We start from the raw sequence: 26,649 nt of genomic DNA, 5'->3' as shown, positions 1-26,649 counted from the left end.
AAAATTAGCTGTTGTAGCTTTCTCTAGATGAAAATTGAACACCTGATCATTACTAGAATTGTAATAACGTGAATTAGGTTGATTAGTACCCGTTTATAAACTTTCTGACAGCTGAAATCCTCAACTTGCGGAGCATTAAATAACGTGACTAAAATAGCTGGACAGTTGCAAAACTCATATCTTCTGTCAACTAAATCTAAAGTAGTAAGAGGAAGGAAGTGACAAATTGGCATCTAAAATACTCTGCCTCAAATAATGCAAATTTAAAATCTTGCACATTTTTTCCAACACTCCTTTTTTTTTCATTATTATATAATGCTTTGCAAGCCTGGTCCATAAGCAAACCCAGATATCCCTTCTTTTTGTTTTTTGTTTTAAACACATCTTCCCCTTACTCAGAGACACTAGCTGTTTGGATAGTCTCCAGTCTTGTGAATCATTTGGGTGAATTGATGATTGAAAGAGCTGGAAGTCTTGCTCAGTTCTAATCTTCAGTTTCAGATTCTGAGATGCTCATTTTAATATGAAACTTTTCTCCAAGGTCTGGCTTCTTCCTGTTCTGTTCAGAATTCCGTCCCAAGATCAAATCCACAAATCCTGGCATATCTATTGGGGATGTAGCAAAGAAACTTGGTGAAATGTGGAACAACCTCAGTGATGGTGAAAAGCAGCCTTACAATAATAAGGCAGCTAAACTGAAGGAGAAATATGAAAAGGTAAGGCTAGATTGTAGCTTGAGCATCTTAATAACATTAGAGCTGATGTGGGCATAAACACTTAGTTTTAATGAAGAGATCCATATTGCATAGGAGGCCTGTTTATAAGGCTTCTGTAACATCTAGAGACTGATTAGCAGCAAGACCTAGTATGCTGGATACATATATAGTACACTTTTAAAATTCCATATAATGACTGAACTTACCCTTTGGGAAACTCCCAGGGAGCAAGAGACTCGCCTGAATACATGGTAGATAGCAGTCCCCGTCACCTCCCCTTATGAAGTGAAGTTTTGGCTTTGCTGACAAACACTTTTTTTTTTTTTTTTAATTTTTATATATGCACTATAAAATTACATAAACATTTCTAACTTCTGACAGTGAGTGTTTCTTAGCCCCCCCCCCCCCCCCCCCATTATGAACCCAGGATGCAAACCTAATGCGTAGACTACTCAGGTTCACTTTGGTAGCCACAAGCCCATAAATGGTAGCTCCAGCAGCCTTTCCCTTGGGGAGAAGGCTGCTGAAAGCTAGTATCTCTCTACACTTGCTTGTACGTTTATTGCTTCGAGCAAATTAAGACATCCTCTTGACTTTGCAGGATGTTGCAGACTACAAGTCTAAAGGAAAGTTTGATGGTGCAAAGGGTGCAGCAGCCAAAGCTGCTCGGAAAAAGGTAGAGGAAGAAGATGAAGAGGATGAGGATGATGAAGAGGAGGATGAAGAAGATGAGGATGATGAATAAAACTGTACAATATTTGTCTGATGTGAATACCATAGAGTAGGGGAAACACCATAAATGAAGCACCTCTTATTTGAGATGGTGCTGTTGCCCTCATTAGGCTTAATTACAAAATTCGGATTCTGATCACATTGTAGTTTCTAAAAGTGCTCTAGAAATTGTAACTGGTTTACATGAAGTGGCCATGGGTGTCGTGAGCACCCTGAAACTGTATCAAAGTTGTACATATTTCCAAACATTTTTAAAATGAAAAGGCGCTCTAGTGTTCTCCTCACTCTGTGCACTTTGCTGTTGGTGTAACAAAGCATTTAAAAATGTTTCAAGCATTTTTTTAATTTGTAAGGTGGTGTTACTATATGGTTATTGGCTAGAAAATCCTGGGTTATAAACTGTACATATCTATAGTTTGTAAAAACTAGACAAATTCTTGTGGTACATGCTTAGAGTTGTGATGCCTTGAGGGAGGGGTGATGACTTTGGAAGGCTGTACCTTCCATAGGGTGCCATGGCCCAAAGCATGCACTGTGAGGGTAGATCTATTTACACTACAGTGGGCGTCCATTTAGCTTAAAGTTGTCTTTCTGTATATAGTGAAATTAGCATTCTGCTGCCATTCTTAGTTGTGGAAGGGGGTTCAGCTGGCATGAGAAGTGTATGGGTTTTTTTTAGTTAAGTGCGGTAGTTTTTTAAACTGAAACTGTAGACCTCTCTCTTCATCGTCAACGGAGTGAAGAGCAAGTGCAGCAATTGAAGTTCAAAAACACTCTGTACTTAAACAAATTTGCAACGTTATGTTGGTTTTTTTTGTATGTTTAGAATGCTGAAATGTTTTTTGAAGCAAAATAAACAGTATTACGTTTTTAAAACTGTTCTTGACAACATTCTAAATTTCTGGTTGAAAAGTACCTTAACAGCAAAAAGTTCATTTTGAAGTTTGTGGCATCCCTCAGGGTGGGTAACTTAGGAAACATTCTGTCTCAAGGATAAAAATGGTGGCTAGCGAAAACTGGCTGAATTGAAAGAGATGGCTACTCAAGCTAATATGCAATCTTACCTGTTTATGGCTGAGTGGCGTAAGATGCTATGCAAGTTTGAATTTTATTACTTGAACATGGGAGCCTAAATGAACATTCATGACTAATTGTGTGTGTATATAGCAGCATTCAGAGATGCAGAAAGGTAGGTGGCTAGGAATGAGGCTGATTCAACTGAACAATTATAAAAGCATACGTTTAAATTGGATTTTTTTTTTTCAGTTGTGTTGGGTACATTTATAGCCCAAATGCATTGCTGTACATATTAAAATGTGCCTTTTTTGTCCTGTGTTAAACTGTTTCAGACTTGTGGTTTTTTCTAGCATTCTACTTGTTGGCAGGAGAAATACTAGACAATCGCCTAATTTCTCTCTGAACTAGAAGTGGTGGCACAGGCATCCAATACACTTGCCTTTCTTTAACTACATATGTGAATGGGATCCGGGGAGATGGGTTGAGGTTCTGTAATTACCCCTCTGTGAATATCTAGACCTATTGTGTCCACTGACATGTGGGATATTTTGATGTCCTTTTATAAAAGAGAAAAGTAACTACTTAATTTAGCTAGTGGTACTAATCGGATTCTTCTGAGCACCAAAAATCTTTCATTTTTGAAAGAATAAAACTAGCATCCCTTCGCTACTTGCTATCTATATTCCTTCTTTGCTCTGTCCACAGAGGAGAGTAGAGAGTGTACTTCACAACTAGAGAGATGGAGGTGGAATATCTTGCATTAATTGTGGTGAAACATAAATCACCATAGGTGGCAAGTTTACAAAAGTATAATGAGTTATGGTAAATTACCCAGCTATAGCCTGTTTGCATTGCTTATGCAATCCAAATTGCAGATCTACAGTTTAGACCAGTGTGTAATGCTTGTGATGTGAATAAAATGTCACTCAGGTTGACCGATAAAATGCTGTTAATTGAAATATTCTAGTAAATGCTTTATAGAACAGTGCAAGCGGTCGTGTCTCATAAACATTTACCACCTTTTTTTTTTTTTTTAAATAGCCTCAGTTGCAATTGGATCACTTATAGTCTCTTGTAGTGACTGAATTGTGACTGAGACCTGCGTTATGCTAAAAAGCTAGGTTGAACCAGGTACATTGCTCAAAGGTGGGTGGGTGGGTGTGTATGGGGGGAGGCGCGGAGGGAAATCCGCACCATCTGAGCAATGTAGTTAGTTCAACCTGACCCCTCCTGTAGATGGTGCTAGGTTAATAGAGGAATTCTGTTGAGGTGGCTACAAGCTCTGGGCAATGGGAATTACCTATCCTGGTGGGGAAACCCTCCTGGGGGCAGCGGTAATGTCTATGCTGAAGCACTGCACCTGTGCCACTAGCATTTCAAACATAAACATTTAGGCTTGCATTTAATGCAGAGGAAGAGGTGTTAAACTGGCTTCAGTCTCATGGACGCAACTTAGAACTAAAGGTTCAAATAGGTGTGCATCACCAAAAAAGTAGTTACTTCCCCTACCCACTTTCCTATTCCAAGATCCTTCTGATGGGAGTTCCTAATGGAAATCCACAATTGACAGTACACGTACATTGGGCTGGTGGGTATCCTTCAAGAGCTGTAATACTACCTTTGCTGGTCACTTGGCATCCTAAAGTGCAGAAATGTATCCGTCACCACCTGTGGAAGTCTGCATATTAATTCAATGTAAATCAAACAGCTTAAAGTCATCTGAGCAACCAAAAGAACTGCCTGCTGACACGACCAAGAAGTGCCCAGATAAGACATTGATTCAGCTACACTGAGTCTAGTGAGTTGCCGCAGTTGGTTACAGTCTTGCTGTATGCATTACTAACTATTCCAAATCCTAATACCAGCCTGAAAAGTCCTAGGATATATTGTGCGTTGGGATGATATAAAACTGAACTGCTTATATGAGGGTCTTGTAACTCAGTAGATTTCTATGCTTCAGGTGTGTTTTGACAGTAATGAAACTACTTACAGTTAATTTCTGTATGGATAAATAGCATGGAGTGAATTAACCTAACTTTTTTTTTTCCTTCCCCTTGGCTTTTGTTACATTTTAGGTGCTATCACCTTGAATTTTTTGAAAGTGCATAACTGCAGGAAAAATTAAGGGCTGGTAGAGCACACTTTCACATAAGAACAGCCGTACTGGGTCAGACTAAAGGTCCATCTAGCCCAGTATCCTGTCTACCGACAGTGGCCAATGCCAGGTTCCCCAGAGGGAATGAACCTAACAGGTAATGATCAAGTGATCTCTCTTCTGCCATCCATCTCCACCCTCTGACAGAGTCTAGGGACACCATTCCTTACCCATCCTGGCTAATAGCCATTAATGGACTTAACCTCCATGAATTTATCCAGTTCTCTTTTAAATAGTAAGTTTCTAAACCTTTTGAAATGCTTGGGGTTTTTTTTTTTTTTTTTTTTGTAAAGTAGGTGCTTTTGCTTTCCTGGTTACTAGGGTGGCTTTTCATTCAAAACTTGCAGCTGTTTAAATTGACTTCAAAACCAGACTGAACAAGGTCAGGGGAGAGAGATGGGACATTTTCCATTAACTTCTCTGTTATAGTACTTGAGTGTTAAAAGTAGATAATAGTAACTGTAAAATAGACAGAAAATTGTGACTTTCAAGTTGGTGTCCCTCTAATCTGCCCTGTGGTTAGAGCCTTAAATCAAGGTCAAATGCACCTTAGGCGAGGGGGAAAATAACTTTCTAAATCAAATGGAATTAAATTCTGACCTCCAGTTACATCCATGCCACTCCACTGTAGAGGGGCAGACTTAAGAGCACAATGCTCAACAAGAGAGGGGACTAGTTTATCAAATAGTACACAGTGGAAGGTTGTTGCCAGACATACCAAGTCCCTTCCTCAGAGGACCTACAATCTAAAGGCACAGATGGAGACAGACGTTTACAGACGAGTGTTCAGAGTGGGGTGTGACCACTGGCACTTGAATGCTTTAGGCAAAAAGTACAGAGGAGTTCCTTGCCAGAGGGAGGACTGTACATATTCGTGTCCAGTGCTGCTATTTAGTGGTGGTCTTAAGAACTTTTGTTTCTATTTGAATTTTAGGACACCTGCCTTTAGAACTTGAATCTAGCTTGTTTGTGAAATATACATCCTCCTTCAAAAACCACACACTAATGGCAAGGTTGTACTATGAACTAACCAAACAAGCCCCACTGATGTGGAAGAATCATGCAAATATAGCCCTGATTTTCAAAATACTGAGCACCCACTACCACATTTAATTATACTGGAAATGGCATGTACTCAGCACCTCTGAAAATCAGACCCAGATCTGTATTATAAAGGCCCAATGAGGCATGTTAAGCTGATGTCCCAATGTACTTGAATACAGAAAGGTTTACTTAAGTTTTTTGATGAAAACCTAATGACTATTTTTGTATGAACTGTGGGTTTTTTTTTTTATTTCTATTCAAAAGAAAAGTGGTGGTGTTATAGCCTACAGATTAGACCATGTGATTCTTTGAAGGGCCAGTCTCCACAAAAGGCTGTATCAGGAAAAAAAAAAATTGTCTCACTGTTTGTATTTGTATCAATGCCTCCATGGGGCTGCTACTTTCATTAATTGCCTAAAATACAATTACTTAACAATTGTAGCCCAAATACATATTGAATCAATTAAGAGCAAACAATGTAGACCCTAATGCAGCTACCTGGTAAAGTAGGATTCCTATCATAGATGTCAGCATATTTTAAAATGATGTGGTGTTTTCTGTAACTGCTACATTTGAACAGTTAATTTCTTGGTAGTATTTAAAACAAACAAAATCTAAAATTATAAATGGGCACCAGTTTGGATTAAGCACTTTCTAGGGCAAGTTCTGTCTCTTAGCCCGGGGGATTTTTTGGCTGTAGGAACACCCTTGGGAGGCTGGGGCATCGTAGGTCAGCCTTTCTTGTTTGTTGACTCATGATCATGGTGGAGCTGGGCTTCTGGTATTGCACTTCTGTCAAGCCCCCTTTTAATTACCCTCTGATCCTTTAATTAGTCAGCAGGTATGTCTGCACCGAAGGTGGAAATTCCAACTTGTGGAGACGCGTCCCGCACTAGCTCTGATTGAGCTAGCATGCTAAAAATAGAAGTACACCGGACCCTCGCCAGAATGCAGGATTTGGGATCCATGCGCGGTACTGCGTTAATGCAGGGACCGCATTAAAATGAATTGCAGTTAAAGTAATTACATTTGGGATCCATGACTGTGACAGCGGTATATGCGAATTCGCGCTATATAGTTGCACGTTCTAGCGAGGGTCCGGTGTATGTCCTTGGGAGCAGGAGGAGCTAGGCACGTGAGTGCATACCTGGATGGGATCCAGTGTAAACATAGTGACAGAGACCAAACCCAACTCCTTGAGGAAGTAATTGAATGGGCACTAGTAATTAGCAAGTCACATGTTTGTCTTTTTATTAGAGCAGCACACCAAACTGTAAATTGCAACTATACTGTAAAATAAACGGTTCCAGGGACCTGGTTCCAATACAGTTATTCCTTGAACGTAATCCAACATGCAGTGCAAAGGGGACCAAGTCATGAACATCCTCACCTGAAGTTTTTAGGCCCTATGAAGTACCCTTGTCCCTGTTTTTCAGAGTTAGTTTGTAATTTGGCATTCTGCATACTGAGGATTAAGCCGTATGCTCAAAGTGCTTTGCAAACATCTATTCCTCATAATGTATGTAATACACTGGTGCTATCCTTAAAGCAGGCTTCCTGGTCCTACTAACTCTGTTTGACACTGTCCTCCTATAAGAACTTTTTTCCCAGCATGCCTTTCAGTGGCTGGCCCTTTATGTTTGACAGAACCAAGTAGCTGCAACTCTAGAGGGGCCATTTTGCAACTACCTGGTGCTTGCTGCATCTCCTGGTCTTCCAGCTAGTAAGTATTCTTCTCTCCTGTTTTGTTTCCACTCTGGTGTCCCTCTTATTCCTGAGGAGAATGGCATATCCTCATCAGCCCTACAAGGTAGATGAATAAGGCTTATTCTCTTTATTAGATGGGCTGCTGAGGCAGAGCGGGTAAGTGACTTGACCAAGGCCACAGAGTGCATTGTTTGGGGTAGGATAAGAACTCAGGAGATCGAGAATCCCGGTCCTACAGCAAGGTTTAGCTCTTTAGAGGCTACAGCACAGTACGTGGGAGCGATTAAAGCAAATACCCATCCTGTCTGCACTGCAAGGTGGAACTGTTTTAACCACATTGTGGGGACTGCCCTCTTGTAAGTGTGTCCCTGACATGGGTGATTTCATGTGGTTGACCAAATCTAACACGAATAGCCAGAACAATAGTAATTAAGCCTTGCGATGGGACTGGGAAATTTTAACACAGGCACTGACATTTTTAGGACATTAAACAGTGTGCAGGGCCATTGCTTTGACTAGCGCCTCATTCTTTGTTATGTATAATGGTTTTCTGACCATATTTTAGGCTTAGTGTATTCACTTCTGAATTCTGGTGTGGATCTTTCATAGATTTGGAAGCACTGTTGTGATAGTGCTGTATTCCTATACAAACCTGCATTGACTGAAGAATTTCCAAGATCCTGTATAAGAGGATACATGATGTATAATATACAGAGTTCCCCCCACCCTCCACCAAAACACCCACAAACAGTTCATGGGAAGCCCAAATATATTGGTGTAAATTGAAATTAGATCATAGTAAGCCCATTTCTATTTTTAATCAAATTTGATTTGGCTTTCAGGTTTTAAGAGTGTGTTATTTAAATGTACTATTTACTTGCAAAATGTAATATTACTCCTGTTAATTTAGAAAATTAACAAAAACGAAAGGCTGAAATGTTGTAAAGTACTTTGGGATCATTTGTGATGAAAGGCAGTTGACAAAAGGAAAGATATTTGATTGCTTTGGCCTGACTACCATGCATTTCTTGAGGATGATTCATGAAAGACTGAGTGCCTTGCAAAAGAGAGAGAGAAAAAAATTATTTGCATCCTTTTTTGATTTGTGACCTATAAAAGAAGCCAGAAAGTTTTAAAGGAAAAAGGGGTGTGGGGTGCATTTTATTTCCTTTTTAGCTTAGGAATATAGAGTTCTGTCTTCCCGCTTGTTTTGTTACATGTGTCGGTGATTGGTGGAAGCTTTCTCAGCTCTCGGTCAAAGGGTGTTTAAATCTTTCACAAAGAGCTTTTTCTCTCAAAAGATTTGTCAGGAATTTGTGTTAAAATATATATTAGCAAACCCCCACAAAACAGCATTAAGCAGTTTAAATATCCCTTGCTCCTCACTATTACTCAGGTGTTTTGCTCCATTGAAACGCCACAATCTAGATAACTCCCCGGTAGTCCAGAGTCTTCCAGCAAAAGAAGATAGACCAGACCTAATATTTCTAATCTAAAAAGCCTTAGAGGTGATCTGCAGAAATGCTTGGGCTCTACCTTGCTTCTTTAGAATTTATGAAGGTCCGATTTTTTTTAAATGTATACATTTAACTTTAAATAAAAAAAATTTTCAGTAAAAAAACAAGGTAGCCTTCTCTACCCTTCAAGAATGTATGGTCACTAGAGAACTAATGCAAGTACGCCAATATAAGAATTAAGAGACTAAATGGGATATCTCAGAGAGAAAGAGATTTTGATTTATTCCTGGCAGAGTAGGGAATAGAACCCAGGGCTGCAATTTCCCAATCAAGTGGTCAATGCCCTGTTAAAAGCTCTGGGTTTTCTTAACACCTCTCCAACGATAATACCTGATGAATACACACCACTTTCAAATTAAGTGTGAGTGCTCACCTGAGACCACTAAAAAGTTCTCTGGCAAAGCCAGGAAAGACCAAACTTGACATTCTTCTTCGAGTGCTTGCTCATATCCATTCCATTAGGTGTGCGCGCGCCGCGTGCACGATCGTCGGAAGATTTTTACCCTAGCAACACCGGCGGGTCGGCTGTGGAGCCCCCTAGAGTGGCGCCTTCATGGCGCTGAATATATACCCCAGCCGACCCGGCGCCCCCTCAGTTCCTTCTTACCGCCCCTGACGGTCGTTGGAACTGTGGAGCGCTGCTTAGCTGTTCTCCACTTTCCCTAGCTTTTCTTGTTGTATCATAGTTGTAGTTATAGTTATAGTCTTAGAGTTTGTTGTAAGTTAGTTAAGTAGTTGTAAAGTTGTTCTAAATAGTCCAGGGGGTTAAGGGGGTCGTCTCCCCCCTTTCTCCCCCGGCCGCGGGGCCGGGCTCATGCCCAACGCTCCCGGCTTCAAGCTGTGCGCCTCCTGCGCTAAACCTATGCCCACGAGCGACCCGCACGAATCTTGTCTGAAGTGCCTGGGAGAGTCACACCAGACAGACAAGTGTAAAATCTGTAAGGCCTTTCGTCCGAGAACGAAGAAGGAGCGGGACTTTCGGCTCAGGCAACTTCTGATGGAGGCGGCTCTTAGCCCGGACGCTCCTTCCACGAGCAAGGCCCCGGCACCTAGCACCTCGGTGCGCAGTGCCCCGGCGGCACCGGCTGCGACGACCACGCGAGTGGCGTCAGACAAGCCTCCCCGGCACCGGACCTCGTCGGCACCGCAGACACAGCAAGTGCCTCGGCGCCGGTCCTTATCCCCAGGGCATAAAAAAGCCCATAAGACGGGGACATCAGTGCCGAAGACGCCAGCTCCCCCAGTGTCGGGGGTAGAGCCGCGTCCACCGGTGGAGCAACGGAAACAGTTGCCTCCGGCACCGTCGACTCCGGCGCCGAGGCCGTTGAGTCCGGTGCAAATAGCGTCTCCCCCCAGGCCGGCGGTGATACAGTGCCTCCCGTCGACTCCAGAGACCTTCGCGGCGGCGAGAGACTTAATAGCTCTCACGGAGCCGGCACCGCCTCAGCCACCGGCACCGACTGCACCGTTGACTCGCCCGGTCCAGTCGAGGGGGAAACCTGCTTTGATGCGCCCACCATCACAGGGGCTGGAACCTCGGCACCGGTCCAGGTCCCGAAGCAGGTCCCCACGCCGCTCGCAGTCCCGGCGCCGAATATCGTCTCGGCACCGGTCGTACTCGCGGCCAAGATCTACTTCGCGGCACCGCTCCACGTCTCGGCACCGCTATGATCGTCGGCACCGATCAACGTCGAGACGTAGTTCTCGGCACCGCTACGGTCGGCGCTCGACGTCGAGGGGTCGCTCCCGGCACCGGGCATACTCCAGGTCCTCGTCGAGGTCCAGATCCGACTCCCGGCACCGACGAGGTCATCGGCACCGGTCGCGGTCCCGGCACCGATCGCCGGCACCGCGCGGAGATAGATCATCTCCGGACCGGCACCGTGCGGCACCGCAGCCCACCGGGATGGTTTCATCTCTCTCGGCACCGCCATGGCCGTCTAGATCGGTGTCTCGCTCCTCGGAGGACTTGTCGAGATCGGCATACCCCCCTCAAGGGCGCGCCGATGAACAAAATTTCGGCCACTGGCAGGAGATGGCAGAGGACCAATCTCATGGACCATCTCACTGGTCGTTTTGGACCCCGTGGGCATACCACCAAGAACAAGGGGCTCCAATACCATCGACCTCTCGCTCGGGTCACTCGGTTAGAAGGGCCCCAGAATCCACCATCTCTCGGCCTCCGCCAGGAGGCATGGAGGCTTCGGTGTCCACGCCACCCGACACCAGGGACCCAAGTGCAGGTGATGCCCCGGCCCAAGAGCAAGGGGATCAGGACCCCCCCTTGGATCCGGTACCACCGGAGGCATCCTCTTCCTCCTCTCCGGACGAGGCAGTGGCGGGCACTTCATGTACGGGTCCCCCTCCGATAGATCTTCGGGCTCACCAGGATCTCCTGCGTAGGATGGCCCGTAATATGGACCTGCAGGCGGAGGAGATAGTGGAGGTGCACGACCCGATCGTGAACATCCTTGGAGCAGATGCCCCATCGAGGGTGGCGTTACCTCTGATCCGCACGATCCAATCGAATGCGGATACGATATGGCAAACTCCTGCCTCCATTCCACCCACAGCGAGAGGGGTGGAAAGAAAATACTTTGTCCCCTCTAAGGACTATGGGTACTTGTACACCCACCCCCAACCGTGCTCACTGGTGGTGGAATCAGTGAATGCACGAGAGCGCCACGGCCAGCAGGCTGCAGCGCCTAAATCAAAAGAGGCTAAGCGGCTCGACCTGTTTGGCCGTAAGGTCTACTCAGCCGGAGGGCTACAACTGAGAGCGGCGAACCAACAGGCGTTACTGAGCCGCTACAATTTCAACTCCTGGAACTCTATGGGGAAGTTTAAGGAGTTGATTCCCCAAGAGTCCAGGGAAGAGTTTGGAGCCATGGTAGAGGAGGGCAAGAAGGTGGCTCGGACCTCCTTGCAGGCCTCCTTGGACATTGCAGACTCAGCGGCGAGGACCCTGGCTTCGGGCATCGCTATGCGCAGGATCTCCTGGCTTCAGGTTTCGGGTTTGCCTCCGGAGCTGCAGCAAACCCTACAAGATCTGCCTTTTGAGGGGCATGGATTGTTCTCGGATAAGACGGACTCCCGCCTGCAGAGCCTCAAGGACTCGAGAACAATCATGCGCTCCCTGGGGATGCATGTTGTGGGCCCCCAGCGCAGGCCATTTAGGCCGCAACCTCAGCGCTTCTACCCCCCCCCGCCTCGTCAGAGACAAGACTCGGCCCGGAGGCGAGGGCGAGGTGGTAGAAGAAGGTGGACCGGCCCTCAACCCGGCCAGAACCAGGGGCCACCTCGACCACCTTCAGGCCCCAGGCAGAACTTTTGAAGGTGCGGTCGAGGACGGCGCCCCAGTCATCCCCCAGGATCCAGCCCCCTCCTTTCGGGATCGCCTCTCCCACTTCCACCGTGCTTGGTCCCTTATAACTTCGGACCGTTGGGTCCTCCGCACGGTGGAGAGGGGATACGCTATCCAGTTTTCTTCTATCCCCCCCTCCTCCCCCCCTTCCCCGTCCCTCTTCAGGGACCCTTCTCACGAGCAACTTCTTATACAGGAAGTTTCTACGCTCCTCGCTATGGGGGCCATAGAGGAGGTTCCAGTGGAATTAAGGGGCAGGGGATTCTACTCCCGTTATTTCCTCATCCCCAAGTCCAAAGGAGGTCTGCGACCCATCTTGGACTTGCGCGGACTCAACAAATTCGTAGTAAAGTTGAAGTTCCGCATGGTCTCTCTGGGGGCCATTATCCCTTCCCTCGATCCTGGAGACTGGTTTGCCGCCCTCGACATGAAAGACGCATACTTTCACATCGCAATTTACCCGCCTCACAGACGCTTCCTGCGATTCCTAGTAAGCAAAGTGCACTATCAATTTGCAGTCCTTCCCTTCGGCCTATCCTCGGCCCCAAGAGTGTTCACGAAATGTATGGCTGTTGTGGCAGCGTACCTTCGTCGGCAAGGGATACAGGTGTTCCCGTACCTAGACGACTGGCTGGTACGCGGTCGTACCAAGGAACAAGTTCGCGCTCACGTCCACATAATAGTGCGCACATTCAACAAGTTGGGTATCCTACTCAACAAGGACAAATCCACTCTAGAACCTACCCAGAGAATAGAATTCATCGGTGCGGTTCTAGACTCCAGACGCGCACAAGCCGTCCTGCCAGACAATCGCTTTTGCACCATCACGAGCCTCATCCAGGGACTCAAGGCCTTCCCAACTACCACGGTGAGGTCGTGCCTTACCCTCCTGGGTCACATGGCTTCATGCACGTACGTAACCAGGCATGCCAGACTTCGGCTTCGCCCACTCCAGACCTGGGTGTCATCAATATACCGCCCACATCGGGACAGCCTGAATATGGTGGTCACAATCCCGAACTCGGTCCTGACCTCCCTCACATGGTGGCTAGATCACAATGTGGTTTGCGAGGGGATGCCGTTTCACGCCCCACAACCCTCTCTGCACCTGGTCACAGACGCTTCATCTCTGGGTTGGGGCGCCCATCTCAACGAGCACCATACCCAGGGCCTGTGGACTGCACCTCAGCTAGCCCTACACATCAATGTTCGGGAACTGATGGCGGTGCGCCTGGCGTGCCAGGCATTTCTCAATCTCCTACGTGGCCGCTGTGTGTTAGTTCTCACCGACAACACCACGGCCATGTTTTACATCAACAAGCAAGGAGGAGCACGTTCGTCAATTCTATGCCAAGAGGCCATTCGCCTGTGGGACTTCTGCATCGCCCACTCAATCCATCTCACGGCATCGTTCCTCCCTGGAGTCCAGAACACTCTGGCGGACCGGCTCAGCAGGTCCTTTCAAACGCACGAGTGGTCTATCCGTCCGGACATCATACATTCCGTCTTCCAGAAGTGGGGGTTTCCCCAGGTAGACCTGTTTGCATCTCGAGACAACAGGAAGTGCCACGTGTTCTGCTCCCTACAAGGTCGAGCTCCGGGCTCCCTCTCGGATGCGTTTCCCCTTCCCTGGAAAGACCACCTGTTTTATGCCTTCCCTCCGTTTCCTCTGGTCCACAAGGTACTGCTCAAATTGCGCAGAGACCAGGCACAGGTAATTCTGGTCGCTCCAGCGTGGCCGAGACAACATTGGTACACCACGCTGTTGGAACTCTCGGTTCAGACACCGATCCCGCTTCCGTTGTATCCGGATCTCATCACGCAGAACCACGGCCGGCTGCGTCACCCCGACCTGCAATCACTCCACCTCACGGCGTGGCTGCTCCATGGTTCACCCAGGCAGAGCAACAGTGTTCTCACTCTGTCCAACAGATTCTGCTGAGCAGTAGGAAGCCCTCAACACGGACCACATACTTGGCCAAGTGGAAGCGGTTCTCCTGTTGGTGCGAACAACGAGCCACGTCCCCGTTGCACGCACCTATCCCTCTCATTTTGGAATATCTCCTCTCCCTAAAACAGCAAGGGTTGGCGATATCTTCAATTAGAGTTCACCTGGCCGCTATATCGGCCTTCCATCCAGGGGAACTCGCGTCCTCGGTATTCTCTAACCCGATGGTCGTTAGATTCCTCAAGGGCTTAGACCGGATGTACCCACAACAACGTCACCCCGTTCCGACGTGGGACCTCAACCTGGTTCTCTCCAAGCTCACAGGTCCTCCATTCGAGCCACTGGCCACCTGTTCACTTCTGTACCTGTCCTGGAAGACAGCCTTCCTCGTAGCCATCACCTCAGCAAGGCGCGTTTCTGAACTCAGGGCGCTTACATCCGAGCCCCCTTACACAGTTTTCCACAAGGATAAAGTGCAGCTTCGTCCACATCCTGCCTTTCTCCCTAAAGTGGTTTCTCCATTTCATATCAACCAGGATATATTTCTCCCGGTTTTTCACCCTAAACCACATGCTACTCGCCAGGATCAACGTTTGCATTCCCTGGACGTGCGAAGGGCCCTGGCCTTCTATATTGACCGCACAAAGCACTTTAGAAAGACGACGCAACTCTTCGTTGCAGTGGCCGACCGAATGAAAGGCTCACCGGTCTCCTCACAACGCCTATCCTCCTGGATTACGTCTTGCATCCGGACTTGCTACGACCTGGCAGGTGTCTCAGTACCACACCTCACCGCTCACTCCACGAGGGCCCAAGCTTCCTCGACGGCTTTCCTGGCGCAAGTTCCGATCCAGGACATTTGTAGAGCTGCGGTTTGGTCGTCAGTCCACACGTTTACAGCTCACTATGCACTAGTGCAGCAGTCCAGGGACGATGCTGCCTTCGGATCAGCAGTTTTGCACACAGCAATGTCTCACTCCGACCCCACCGCCTAAGTTGGGCTTGGGAGTCACCTAATGGAATGGATATGAGCAAGCACTCGAAGAAGAAAAGACGGTTACTCACCGTTGTAACTGTTGTTCTTCGAGATGTGTTGCTCATATCCATTCCAAACCCGCCCTCCGTCCCCACTGTCGGAGTAGCCGGCAAGAAGGAACTGAGGGGGCGCCGGGTCGGCTGGGGTATATATTCAGCGCCATGAAGGCGCCACTCTAGGGGGCTCCACAGCCGACCCGCCGGTGTTGCTAGGGTAAAAATCTTCCGACGATCGTGCACGCGGCGCGCGCACACCTAATGGAATGGATATGAGCAACACATCTCGAAGAACAACAGTTACAACGGTGAGTAACCGTCTTTTCCTAATATACTGAAGGTGGTAAAACAAACAGGTTAAAAAACCCCAAACCCTTAAACAACCACCATTCAGTCTTCTGTATGTCCTAAAGAAACAAACAAAGGCATAAACCAACTCCCCCCCCCCCCCACACACACTTTGTAGGTCACTTTTAAATCCAGTTACCCAAACTTTCTCTTCCTTTCCTCCTCTCCATCTCCCACTCATTCTTTTGCTCTCCAATCTTTAGTTCTTTGCAAGACCTTGTTAAGGAGCACTAATGACCCTATCAGGGAACAGGTGATGGGGGGGGGGCAGGAGGGGCATGGACATGAGACACAATTAGCACTGCTGCCAGTTTTGCATTGTGTGGCACTGTGCTAGCTCCAGAAACCCAGTACGATACAGATTCTGGCGATAGTGAGCAAAGCTTATCAGAAACCACTAACTTGCACTCTTCCAAATTTTGGGGAAAGTTGGTGACCAAACAGCTTTCCCTTGGTTAGAAGCATGGGGACAAATCCTCAGCTGGTGTAAATTGCTGGGCTATGACAATCGACACCAGCTGAGAATCTACCCCCAGTGTAAGAAGTCCTAACCCAGAGGAAATTATTTTGTATGGGTTTAGAGCGGTAATTTTCAACCTGTGGTCTGCAGACTCCTGGGGGTCCGCACACTGCCTAAGATTTCCAAAGGGGTCCACACCTCCATTTGAAACTTTAGGGCTCCGCAAATGAAAAGAGGTTGAAAACCACTGGTTTAGAAGATATGGAAGAAAAGCTTATTACGTGAAACCTTGTGACAGCAGCTGTGTGTGAACTAGCCTTTTTTCTCTAAAATTTCCCACTGGTGTCTCTGGTAGTAGCAATGGTGGGAGCGTTAGTGACTGTCTACACAAGTGGTTAAATGCATTTTAAACACCGTGTTGTCTTGCCTAACAGGGCTTGGAGCTGGGTCAGGGATTGGGGCCAATTGCTTGAAATGTTGGCAGCTGCTAGCCTCTTGTATATGCTAGTCTAGAGCATGTGGCCTTGAACTGTTGGTAGCAAAGATGAGACACTCTAGGAAAAACATCCTAGTTTAGGCAGAGGTCTGCTTTATCCACAAAATCCCAAATGCAGTGCTTACAACATAAGGGCCCTATCATACAAGATCTCTTTGTGGTCCTGTTTAGACTGGAAAAAAGCATTGTATTAGAAAATGCCTTAAGAAGCACCTTGTAAATAGAACCTGGCATCTAGACCAGGAAAGGTGGTGCTTAAAAATGTATCAGTTGTGATGCATACTCGGGTCCCTTCTCGAGATAACCACGACCAACTGCGTTTTTAAATGTGATTGTCCTTGTCCACACTAAGGGCAGAACTTTCACATCATGCTAATTCAAACGGTTTAGTTAATGTTTTGTGACAGGGTTTCCCCCCCACACACACACAAACAAGGCTTTAGTTGAGCTTGCAGTGGTGTCGATGAGAATTTGTGGGGGAGGGGCAAGCATTTGGCAGAACGGGGCTCTTCAAAATAAAAATCATGCTTGCCTCCTAAAATCTTAACGTTTTGCTTTTAATCAGTAAGCAAATCAACTGGTGATAGGTTTTTGCGTGTGTGACACGAACGTGCACAGGCTTTTTCTTTCTCTCATGGCCGAGACACACATTCAGGAAGAAGCAAAGAACCCTGATGGCAGGAATCAAGTGTTTCTAAATATGGACATCCCTTTTTGGACTATAAAGTCTCTTTTGTACCATGCATATTTCCCGTTAATCATTTCCTTTTGTTCCTTGCAAACTTGGGTCCTCAAATGTTAGAAAAGAAATTATATCTGATCTGTTCATGAACTTTTTCTTTACATTACGTGACCAGATCTCCACGTCAAATGTATGTATGTTAAGTTTATTTTTTATGCTGTCAGAAAGTCTAATGCTTTGGTTCCTTAAGGCATCGGTTACTGTTTTTACAGCAGTATTTGGCCTGAGACCATTTTGAAATATTGGGGATTTTACAGGCCATTGAGCGTTGTGTGAGTGAGCCTTATTCACTGTTTTTGTGTTAAGCTTATTGGCTTGATAAAGAAGGCTCTGAGCCCAATAGAGTGCATTTCCTTCAAGGTGAAATGTGAGATGGAAGGGTGAAAATTTTCAGATGTTCGTTAGCAGTTATGCTAGCTGGATAATCTGAATGCATCAGAAATCAGCTAGAACTCAGACTAAGTAGAGGATTAAGAGTCTGAGATGAGAGAGCTGGGTGGACATCTGGAAGCCTGCTGTTTAGCTAGCTTGTCTGTTGAGTTTTGTTGTCGTCGTTGTATTCATTATATGGGTTATGCTCACCAAAAAAATCACAGTACAATGGGATGGGAATTGCTTTCTGTGGCTGTCTTATGTAACGATTAATTAATATTTTTATTTATGAAACACCCCTCCCTCATCCACACAGCCAAAGGTATGTATTGTAATGAAAACCCAATTAAAATACAATCAAAACATTAAAAGACCACCCTCTAAAAGCTTAAGAAATAAACCCAGGTTTTATGACACTGGTTTTCACAGAGCACTGCTGACTGCAATCCTTGATTTGAGGCTTCATGGCAAAATGTTACACACATTCATGCTAGGCATTATGCAAATAGGAATTGTCACTTTTCATAATTTTAAGCATGCAATCAATTCACAGTCCCTCACCTATGCTGCTTTTCTGGTGAGATGGACCCCAGATAGTTAAGCATGTACCTCCCTCCAGCATCTCACCTTCATTTGCTGTTTAAAAAGCTGGTCCCAGGGAGCACAATTTAGAAAAATTATTAATGCACTCTATCTTCTTGGTCCACGAACATAGCCTATTTAGGCCCCCAGTTCTTTCTAATATAGGCTTGGAGACAGCATAAGGACCTTATAGAGCTGTGCTTGCATATTTGCCGCCGAGAGATGGATTTGGATCGCTGACTAGACTCTGGAGATTGAGGACCAAATTCAGACCTGGTGTAGACGAACACAGACCTGAAGTGGAATTGCACTTGCTTACACCAGGTATGAATATGGTCCTGTGAGCCCATCTGTGAACTGATGATCCACCAAGATCCACTGTTATGGGGATGTACAATCTGACGGCTAGTCCTGAGTTATGTTCTCCTGGGTGATGGCATGATGTGTTCCTGGCCAATCTGCAGGAGTAGCTTCTTGTCCAGTTTCTTCACCATTGTATCTGCTCATCAGCCTGTCATTTATCATGGAGGCAGAAGCTGAAATGTTGTCAGTTTCTGTTTTCTATCAATGTTTCTCTGTAACACATTCAAATGTGTGGCTGTAACAGGGGGAAGGGGGCTGTAGAGGGAAGATAAGCATCTGTGTGCTGTAAAATACATGTTAGCCTTGCTCAGCAGCTTGTGAGTTAACTGGAGATGCAACCGTTTTGAGACTGGCCATTGCTAGCTAATGAGTCACAGGCCCACCTACTGTACAAAACAAGCATGTTGGGGAATGCAACTACGACATGTTCCTCCCCCAACGCTGTTATAAAACATAATTCCACTTTGCTTTGTAAGATGGCCTTTACCAGTGACACTAATGTGTTAAAGCCCTGGATTGTATTTTAGTCTAATATACAATTGAGGGCCTATGCCACTGCGGTGTGATTAAGGTTTTGTCTAAACTATCTAACATGTTTTAATTGCAATCAGACCTGTTGCAACTAATTCCCGTGGCAACATTGAGTTTGTAGTGTAAACTAGGGATCAAACTTTCAAAAGCACCTAAAGTGACTTAGCAGCTTAAGTCCCTTGACTTAGCCACTTCATCTTAGGAATCTAAGTTCCACTGACTTTCATTGATGCTTAAGCTCTTGAGTGCCCACGTTTCTTGGAAATGGGACTTAGGCACTGGGAGAAAAAAAAACCCTAAAAACCAAAAAAGCCACAGCAGCAAGTCTCAGAGCCTGGGTCAATTGACGGGCTCATGCTATGGGGCTAAAAATAGCAGTGTAGATGTTCCCGCTTGGGCTCTGAGACTCTGCCGCTGCCGCCAGATTTCAGAGCCTGAGCGGGAACGTCTACTCTGCTATTTTTAGCCCTGTAGTGTGAGCCCCAGTCAGTTGCCCTGGGCTCTGGGACTCACACTGCTTTCTTTTTTTGCTGTGTAGATGTATCCTTAGGGTAACATTTTCAAAAGCACCTCACTCTGGGATGAATACTACCCTGCCTGCTGTGCTGTTATATTTATACCATAGCATGGTGGTGACCCTATAATTAAGGTTGTGTTGAGATTTTCTCTTAAAGCAGGATTAAAGTCCCTTTGTTATGCTTTAATTATCATTATTTATGTATACTACAGTAACGCCTAAAGGCCCCAGCTAACAGTAGGGCCCTGTTGTGCTGGGTGCTGGGCATACACATAATAGGCAATCCAGGCCCCAAGTAGTTGACAGTCTAAATAGACCATGTAGACAAAGAGTGGGAGAAAGTTAGTCCCATTACTGTCATTTTACAGAGGCGGAACTGCGGCACAACAGTTCATCAGAAAAAGAATTGAACTTTTGATGTAATTTTTTAGTGAAATATGAACGGACACAGCTGAGTGGAACTATGCGACGGTGGGGAGGGGGAAATAGGGAGGAGATGAACGGGGTCTGCTTGGGGTGTGATGGGGAAGAGGCTTGTTGCACAGAGGGGCCTAGGCGGAGATGTACGTGGCTGGGCAGGGGGGAGGGAATTGGGGAAGTGCGGGAGCTGAGACTGTGTGTGCTGTAGGGAGCCCACAATGCGCCCGTGCTTCAGAACAGAGGCACCCTGGGAGCAATGGAGCAGTGTAGGGCACTAGAGGAGGAGTGGGGCTGGGGTGGGGTCAAAGGAGGTTACAGGTGGCTGTAGGGGAGCGTACGGGGATAATACAATTGGTACTGAGAACCTTCTGTGTGAATAAACAACAATGCCGATGAAGAGCTCGGGGTGGCTCGAAAGCTTTGCTCTCACCAACAGAAGTTGACCCAATAAAAGATATTACCTCACCCACCTTGTCACACACTAGTTAGAAAATATGGGAAATTTCCACTCAAAAAACGTGTGTTACCACTGAATTAAGGGTGCTAGACGGTGTAGCTCCCCACCACAAGCTGTCAGAAGTGAGGAAATAAGCAGTCGAATCAGAAAAAGGTCAATATTTTTTGTGAAAAATTGGAAAGAAGTGTTTCATTCCCCACCTTTTTTGATTAAAAAAAGCCTAAGAATGAAAACTGAAAATGTTTCAGTTATTGTCCGTTTTTTAAAACAAAACAAAAAAACCCCCAGGTTTTTGTTTTTTCACTGGAAAACCCAGAAAATGTAGAAACAAACATTTTCATTTTTTGGGCCGGGGGGAGGTTATTTTGCTGCAAAAAATGATGATAAAAAAAAAAAGGGTAAGGAATGAAAATCTTTGACTGACTTGATTTCACCACCTGTTTATGCTCCATTCATCAGTTATCCTTCTCAGGCTTCTCTGTCTCCTTTACACCACTCACATAGCTCCAACATCTGCCTGGGTAACCAATGTGGAGCCTTCTATCTCACCATTAACATCATACACCAGTGCTCACATATGCAGATTTCATTGCCGGAACTTCTATGAGCCATTGCTCACATGGATCACTCACTCACACCACTTCCTAAATGTTACAGCAAAACATCTTGCAGTTGCCACTTGCAATCTGATGTTCTACCTCACTTGCCTCTTGCTGGGTCCCAGGGCTGTTCAACCACTGGGTCCATGGAGTTGAATCCAGGCATTTTCCAGTTCCCAGCCCCATCTCTCAGTAGGCCCAGTGTCTACCCCACCACCACAGTTTATATTCCCACTGGTGCTGGGTGTTCAGACTGTTCAGCAACTTTCAGGATTGGATCCTGAGACAGAAGCTCTCTCCTCAGCTATTTGTGGTCCTTCCATACCAGTTACATGATGCACACCTGCCAGAGCCCCTTCAGATCTTTGCTCCTTCGGCAGTAAAACTTCCCCATCCCATCACAGCCACGTGCACTTTCACTCGCTTCATGCGCTGCTGATTCCTGTTTCTAATTTCCAGTCTCACTCTGCGGTGTCCTCTTGGGACAAGGACTTTCTGAGGTCCCTGCACTGTGTTCCAAGCTGTGACACACTACATCTGTTATGAAGCAGATAGTCGATAGAAATCTGTGGGCCGAAAAGGCCAAATGGCAGCTGGCACCATTGAACTGTGTGGGGTCATTTTCTCAGGAATTGCTAGAACAGCAGCATCTTGTACCTCTGGGTGTTTGCTCCCTACCCTCCAGTGTTTGTAGGTAGCAATGGAGATGTGTGGCTGCAGCCCAAACCTGGCAGGCATTGCTTACACAAACCTCCCAGTGACTCTCTGGGAGCTATGGCAGAGTAAGGAGTAAAAGAATTGGCTCTTACAAGTGTTGAGAGATAAAGGTAGGGCGGTGTATGTTTCCTGTCTCTGAATCAATCTAGTCCATATAGGGGTACGGATATATGCTGCCCCGGAATCAGCTCCAATATGAAGTGGAATGGTTTCCCATGTGACTTAGGACAGTTATACAAAGACTGAGGCTTGCGAGTTGCAAGTGCCTCTTTACTGTGTCTCCTGCGGCTCTTTGCAGCACATGATATTAAAACACTGTGTGATTTAATTATTAACCAATCAGGATGCTTTGACTATGTTATCAACAAATACAGGGTCAGTCATTTTGCTGTGGGAATAATATATATGTGTATATATATATATAGAGAGAGAGAGTGGAAATGAAACAATGAATTCACACTACTGTCTCTCTTTTGGGTAATGTTGATTGTTAATTTGGCCCCTGAACCATTGAGGTCTGAGTATGACTGATTTAGGATGAAGTCAGGTACACCTGAAGATAAAGCAGCATGATTTCCCGCCCCCCACCACCACCTTTATCACTATAGCAAAATAAGTATTATCAAACTTCAGTAGTTTTGTTTGTGGATAGCTTAGTTTTATCTTTGACTTCCTTGATTTAAATTGTTTTGTTTATTTGCTTTCCTGGTGGCCTGGTATTGATGTAACTGGGGGTAGAAGGACCATAAGTAGTTGAGGTGGAAGCTGCAGTCTCAGGACCCAAACTTGAGAGGTGTTGACCTCCCATTCACTCCACAGGGTTTGCTTTGGGGTGACTTAATTATGCCATCAGTACATCTTCCTAAGACACTCTTGTTACCCTGACTTGTCTGAATGTTCCTCGTTGCTGCTGTTCTACCCATTAATTGTCATTAGAAATGTAATTATGGCCATCCTGGACAAAATCAGCCGACCGTCTAGTCTAGTATCCTGTCTTCAACAGTAGCAATTGCTGTTGTATTGCTTTATTTTGTCATTTGTTTTCAAACTGTCCTGCTCATTTTCTCAGGGAAGTTGCTGTAATACAGATGGAGATGCACATTTTCCCCTCAGGATATATATATATATTTTTTGCATGGAAATATTATCTTCAAGTTATTAAAGTCTGGAGGAGTGTAAGAAATCATACTGGATTCTGAACAAAGTTTAGGCAACTGTATTTTTTAAAAACTATTTTGCATAATTTTTTCAAAAGTGGATTGTATTTTTCATGCTTCCTGACACAACTGCCGTCAGGAAATCAGGAGCTAGTCTGATGTCACAGTAAGAGAAAATTAAAATCACCTTACGTTAAAAGGAAAAGAACTGGAGTAAGTTTGAAGCCACAAAAAAAGAAAGCAAGCTGCTTCTTGGACTGCCTTTTGTTAATAACATGCACAGTCGGAGGTTCCTATTGGATCATCGGCTACTTTAGGAGTTCCTGGCAGCAACAGTAGCTTTTGCTTAAATCTTGGCTTGGCAAGAAGGTTGTGAACTCTTTCTATTCAGGTGTGTATCTTATCAGCTCTCCATGCCTCTGCCACCTCCAGAGTGGATTAGTGCAACATGCTCTGCTTAGGGGCTGCACTCGAATGCCATTCAGAAATTCAGCTCGTAATATTCTGTGGCTGAGTGCTTGCCTTGTTGGTTGCTCTCAGAGACAATGTATTACATTGGTGCTCCTTAGCTTGCTTGCACTGGCTTAGAGTGCATTCAAGGTGTTGGTTTTAATCTATTAAGCCCCATATGGTTTGGGGTCTTACTATCTGAGAGAGATGACTTCTGTCTTCATACTCCTGCCCGGTAGTTGTGATCAGCTGGGATGTTCGCAACTGTCCCTACACGTTGGGGCTGGAGGAAGGGCATTTTCAGTGGATGCTGACATTTTGTTTTCCTTATTGGTGCAACAGAATCTGTTCACCACCTGAAGGGGCAAGGCAGGGCTGAGCTTCTACCGACATGCTAGGGTTAATCTAGATGTCATTGTATTGCCTATACGTGGGCTTGGATATAGTGATGGACACATTTTATGCAGAGGAATGTAAATCAGTTAATAAATAACACTTGGGAAACCTTGTAGGTAGTGTAAAATCCTGCCTATATTGCAGGATTACAAAATTGGTACTTCTCCTGACTGCAGACTTACACTATTAAGATCCAAAGGCCGCGACATTTTGTTCAGAAATGCAGAGTTAAAAGCATGTTGCAACAATAAAATAATGGAAAGCTGAACCGAAACGTTGCAGATTTTCTGCACTTTGCTTTTCCTCAACTGCTATATTGTTCCTCCAAATGTACGCGTGCACCGAGGAAGGTATATACTGTACCCCAAAGACTTCACGTGTGGTTGCTGAGATATTGGGCTCTGAAGACAGTGGTGCTGTCAGCAAACACTGATGTGAGCTATCACTGCAGGTGAAATAGCTGAGCTTTTGATAAGATGACCATAGCTGGGGCCCCGAATATGCAGTCTAGGATTTACGATAGACCAGTGCTGCTCTTAGTTAACCGGGGTCCCATGCAAAATAACACCGTAACCACCAACTCCCTCCTGCCTGTCATTCTTTCTCCCCAATCTCTGCTTATCCAATGCACCCTTCTCAGCTCTCCTGAAGCAAGGAGGCTCCCCCTCCTCCCCCATCTATGGGGAGGCCATGAGGTGGGGCTGACGGACAGCATTTCAACAGAAGAAGGGAAACAGGTGGGGAACTCAGTTTGCCATGTCTCCTCCCAGGTGATTGAGCTAGACAGCTCCATGGACAGGGAATGGGGAAGGCAGTTCTGGCTCCAGGTTCAGATGTGCTTATCTTGGGCAAGGCTTTGGGAGAGTGGATACCATCTGCAAGGGCAGAGGCCTAGTTCATTACTGTGGATTCAGAGAGGTGAACTGCCTCTGCATACAGGTGAGGGAATACATCAGTTGCTTCACTTTACCTGCTTTAGGTTGGAGACAGGCTGGGGTCTTTTCTCACCCCATCCCTGCCCCTCTGTGAGATGGACTCCAGCAAAGCTGATGACCCTAATATTACTAAGAGGCAAAGGACCCAAGCACGGGTTATGAAAGGAGATCTTTTCTGAAGCAGTTCCAGATATCTCCCGCTCTGATTGCCACGTGCAGTGGAAGAGCATTAAAAACGCACAATAAACGCCCTGGTAATAGATCTTTAAAAATCCCTGAGACTATGGATGCTGGAAAGGTGCATGGCAGGACCACAGGCCCCTATTTACAATGCCTGTTGTAAGGATGTGAAAGGACAATACTTTTAATAACCGCTCCTATCAGAGAGCTGCAATGGGAGCTAGCAAAGCTATTGTACATGATGAAAAGAGTCAAGATTACTGGACTCAAACAATTTTAAGCAGTCTCAATGATGTTAAACATTAGGGCTCTGATCCTCATCTGTGCTGAGGCCACTTTAAGACGCACCTCCGGCAGAGAAAGCAGCATAACCAGCAAGCCCCTGTGGTGTAGAGCTGGCATTAATACCTTCTACACCACAAGCACGAAGGCCTGGCTAGGGGAAAGTGGTGTAGTTGCCAGGATCCCTACACACGACTGACCCCTGGCTGCGACCTCAGCCATGGCCACTCTTGGCCCAAGCTCGAGCATCCCTTTGGCGGCTCCAGGTCACACTGGAGGACCGATGCGGCATGTGCCAGACACATTTGTCCCTCTCCCTGAGTTGTGCTGTGTGCTCAGGCTCAGGGCAGAGAAGCCTTTAGTCTGAGGAAGATGAAATGCAGGTTTGGAGGTGACAGCCCAGAGCATCTAGTTAGTCCAAAGGCCTTTTGTGGGTTACCTTTGAAAATGAGCTGTCGAGAGCTTGCATACTCTCCTTATCCTCCACCCCCAAAAGAAAGGCTAAAGCCTCTGTCAATAATAAGCTTAGAAGACAGTAAATCTTGGTAATGAGAAAAACAGAAGACAGCATCTGCTCAACACAACAATAGTGTATATGGTCTGGTAAACAGCGACTGGAATTATCTGCCTGTTATTACATGGGGTACATCTGAAAAGCCAAATTTCCCTACATAAGTAGCAGACTCCACATTATTTATTTGCTGCAAATTCTAATATACACCCAGTCCTTTGTCAGTAGGGGCTTTGGCCTGGTACTTACAGCTTAAATTTACATGCAGCCTTAATCACTAAACTAACAACTAGCTGCCATCTTTGTATGTGTGCAAAGTGTAAAATGCAAGACAAGAAAGAAATGCCACAATAGACACACTACCCCCCAGCACCGCTTGGCATTCCTCCTTCCTGCTCCTCCCCACTCTAGTGTTAATACCTTCTTTTACAGATGTGGTTAAAGATTTAGACTTCAGAGATTGATAAATCGATGAACAAGCACTGTGCAGAAGTGGAAAATGTTTGTTTTGATCTGTAAAGAATCTTAAACATGAGATGAGCTGACAGATTACAGGTGTACTGGTATTTTGGATAAATGTTTTGGACAGATGGTAGTTAAAACGCTGTGGTACGTGGAGTGAGTTGGGAGGGGGACACACTAGATCATCATCTAACACAACTGCCTTTCATTCTTGGGTACGACTAGGCGACTGTGCGTAGCAGAGGGGTGGGTATTTAGGTACAGAGAATAAAGTGGAGGACGGCTGGACTGCAGAAAGTCACAATTTTGCTTTAAAAAGTGCACAAAGCCACATCTGCAAAAAAGGGGAGGGTTCTGGAGGAGGAATCTGCATATGGTGCGTAATGCTTTTATGAATTGGGTCTTTAATAATTTACATTACCAGTTTAATACTTGGAATA

At 45.8% G+C, this 26,649-nt stretch overlaps 1 protein-coding gene across 3 annotated transcripts in view; it reads left to right on the top strand.

Annotated features, from left to right (window-relative positions):
- Positions 1-2,788, top strand: part of HMGB3 (high mobility group box 3) — a 136,059-nt gene extending 133,271 nt beyond the window's left edge. For all 3 annotated transcript variants that reach the window (XM_065557321.1, XM_065557320.1, XM_005298987.5), the window contains 2 exons: positions 542-716; positions 1,318-2,788. In XM_065557321.1, the coding sequence (XP_065413393.1) occupies positions 542-716; positions 1,318-1,461 (319 nt within the window). In that variant the 3' untranslated portion in view covers positions 1,462-2,788. The remainder of the gene's footprint in view (positions 1-541; positions 717-1,317) is intronic.
- Positions 2,789-26,649: the final 23,861 nt, after the last annotated feature.

The sequence above is a fragment of the Chrysemys picta genome, chromosome 9 (genome assembly GCF_011386835.1).
Source record: "Chrysemys picta bellii isolate R12L10 chromosome 9, ASM1138683v2, whole genome shotgun sequence".
In the NCBI taxonomy this organism is placed as follows: domain Eukaryota; kingdom Metazoa; phylum Chordata; order Testudines; family Emydidae; genus Chrysemys; species Chrysemys picta.
The sequence above is the reverse complement of the archived record's forward strand: the minus strand, read 5'-3'. Positions and strand labels throughout refer to the sequence as shown.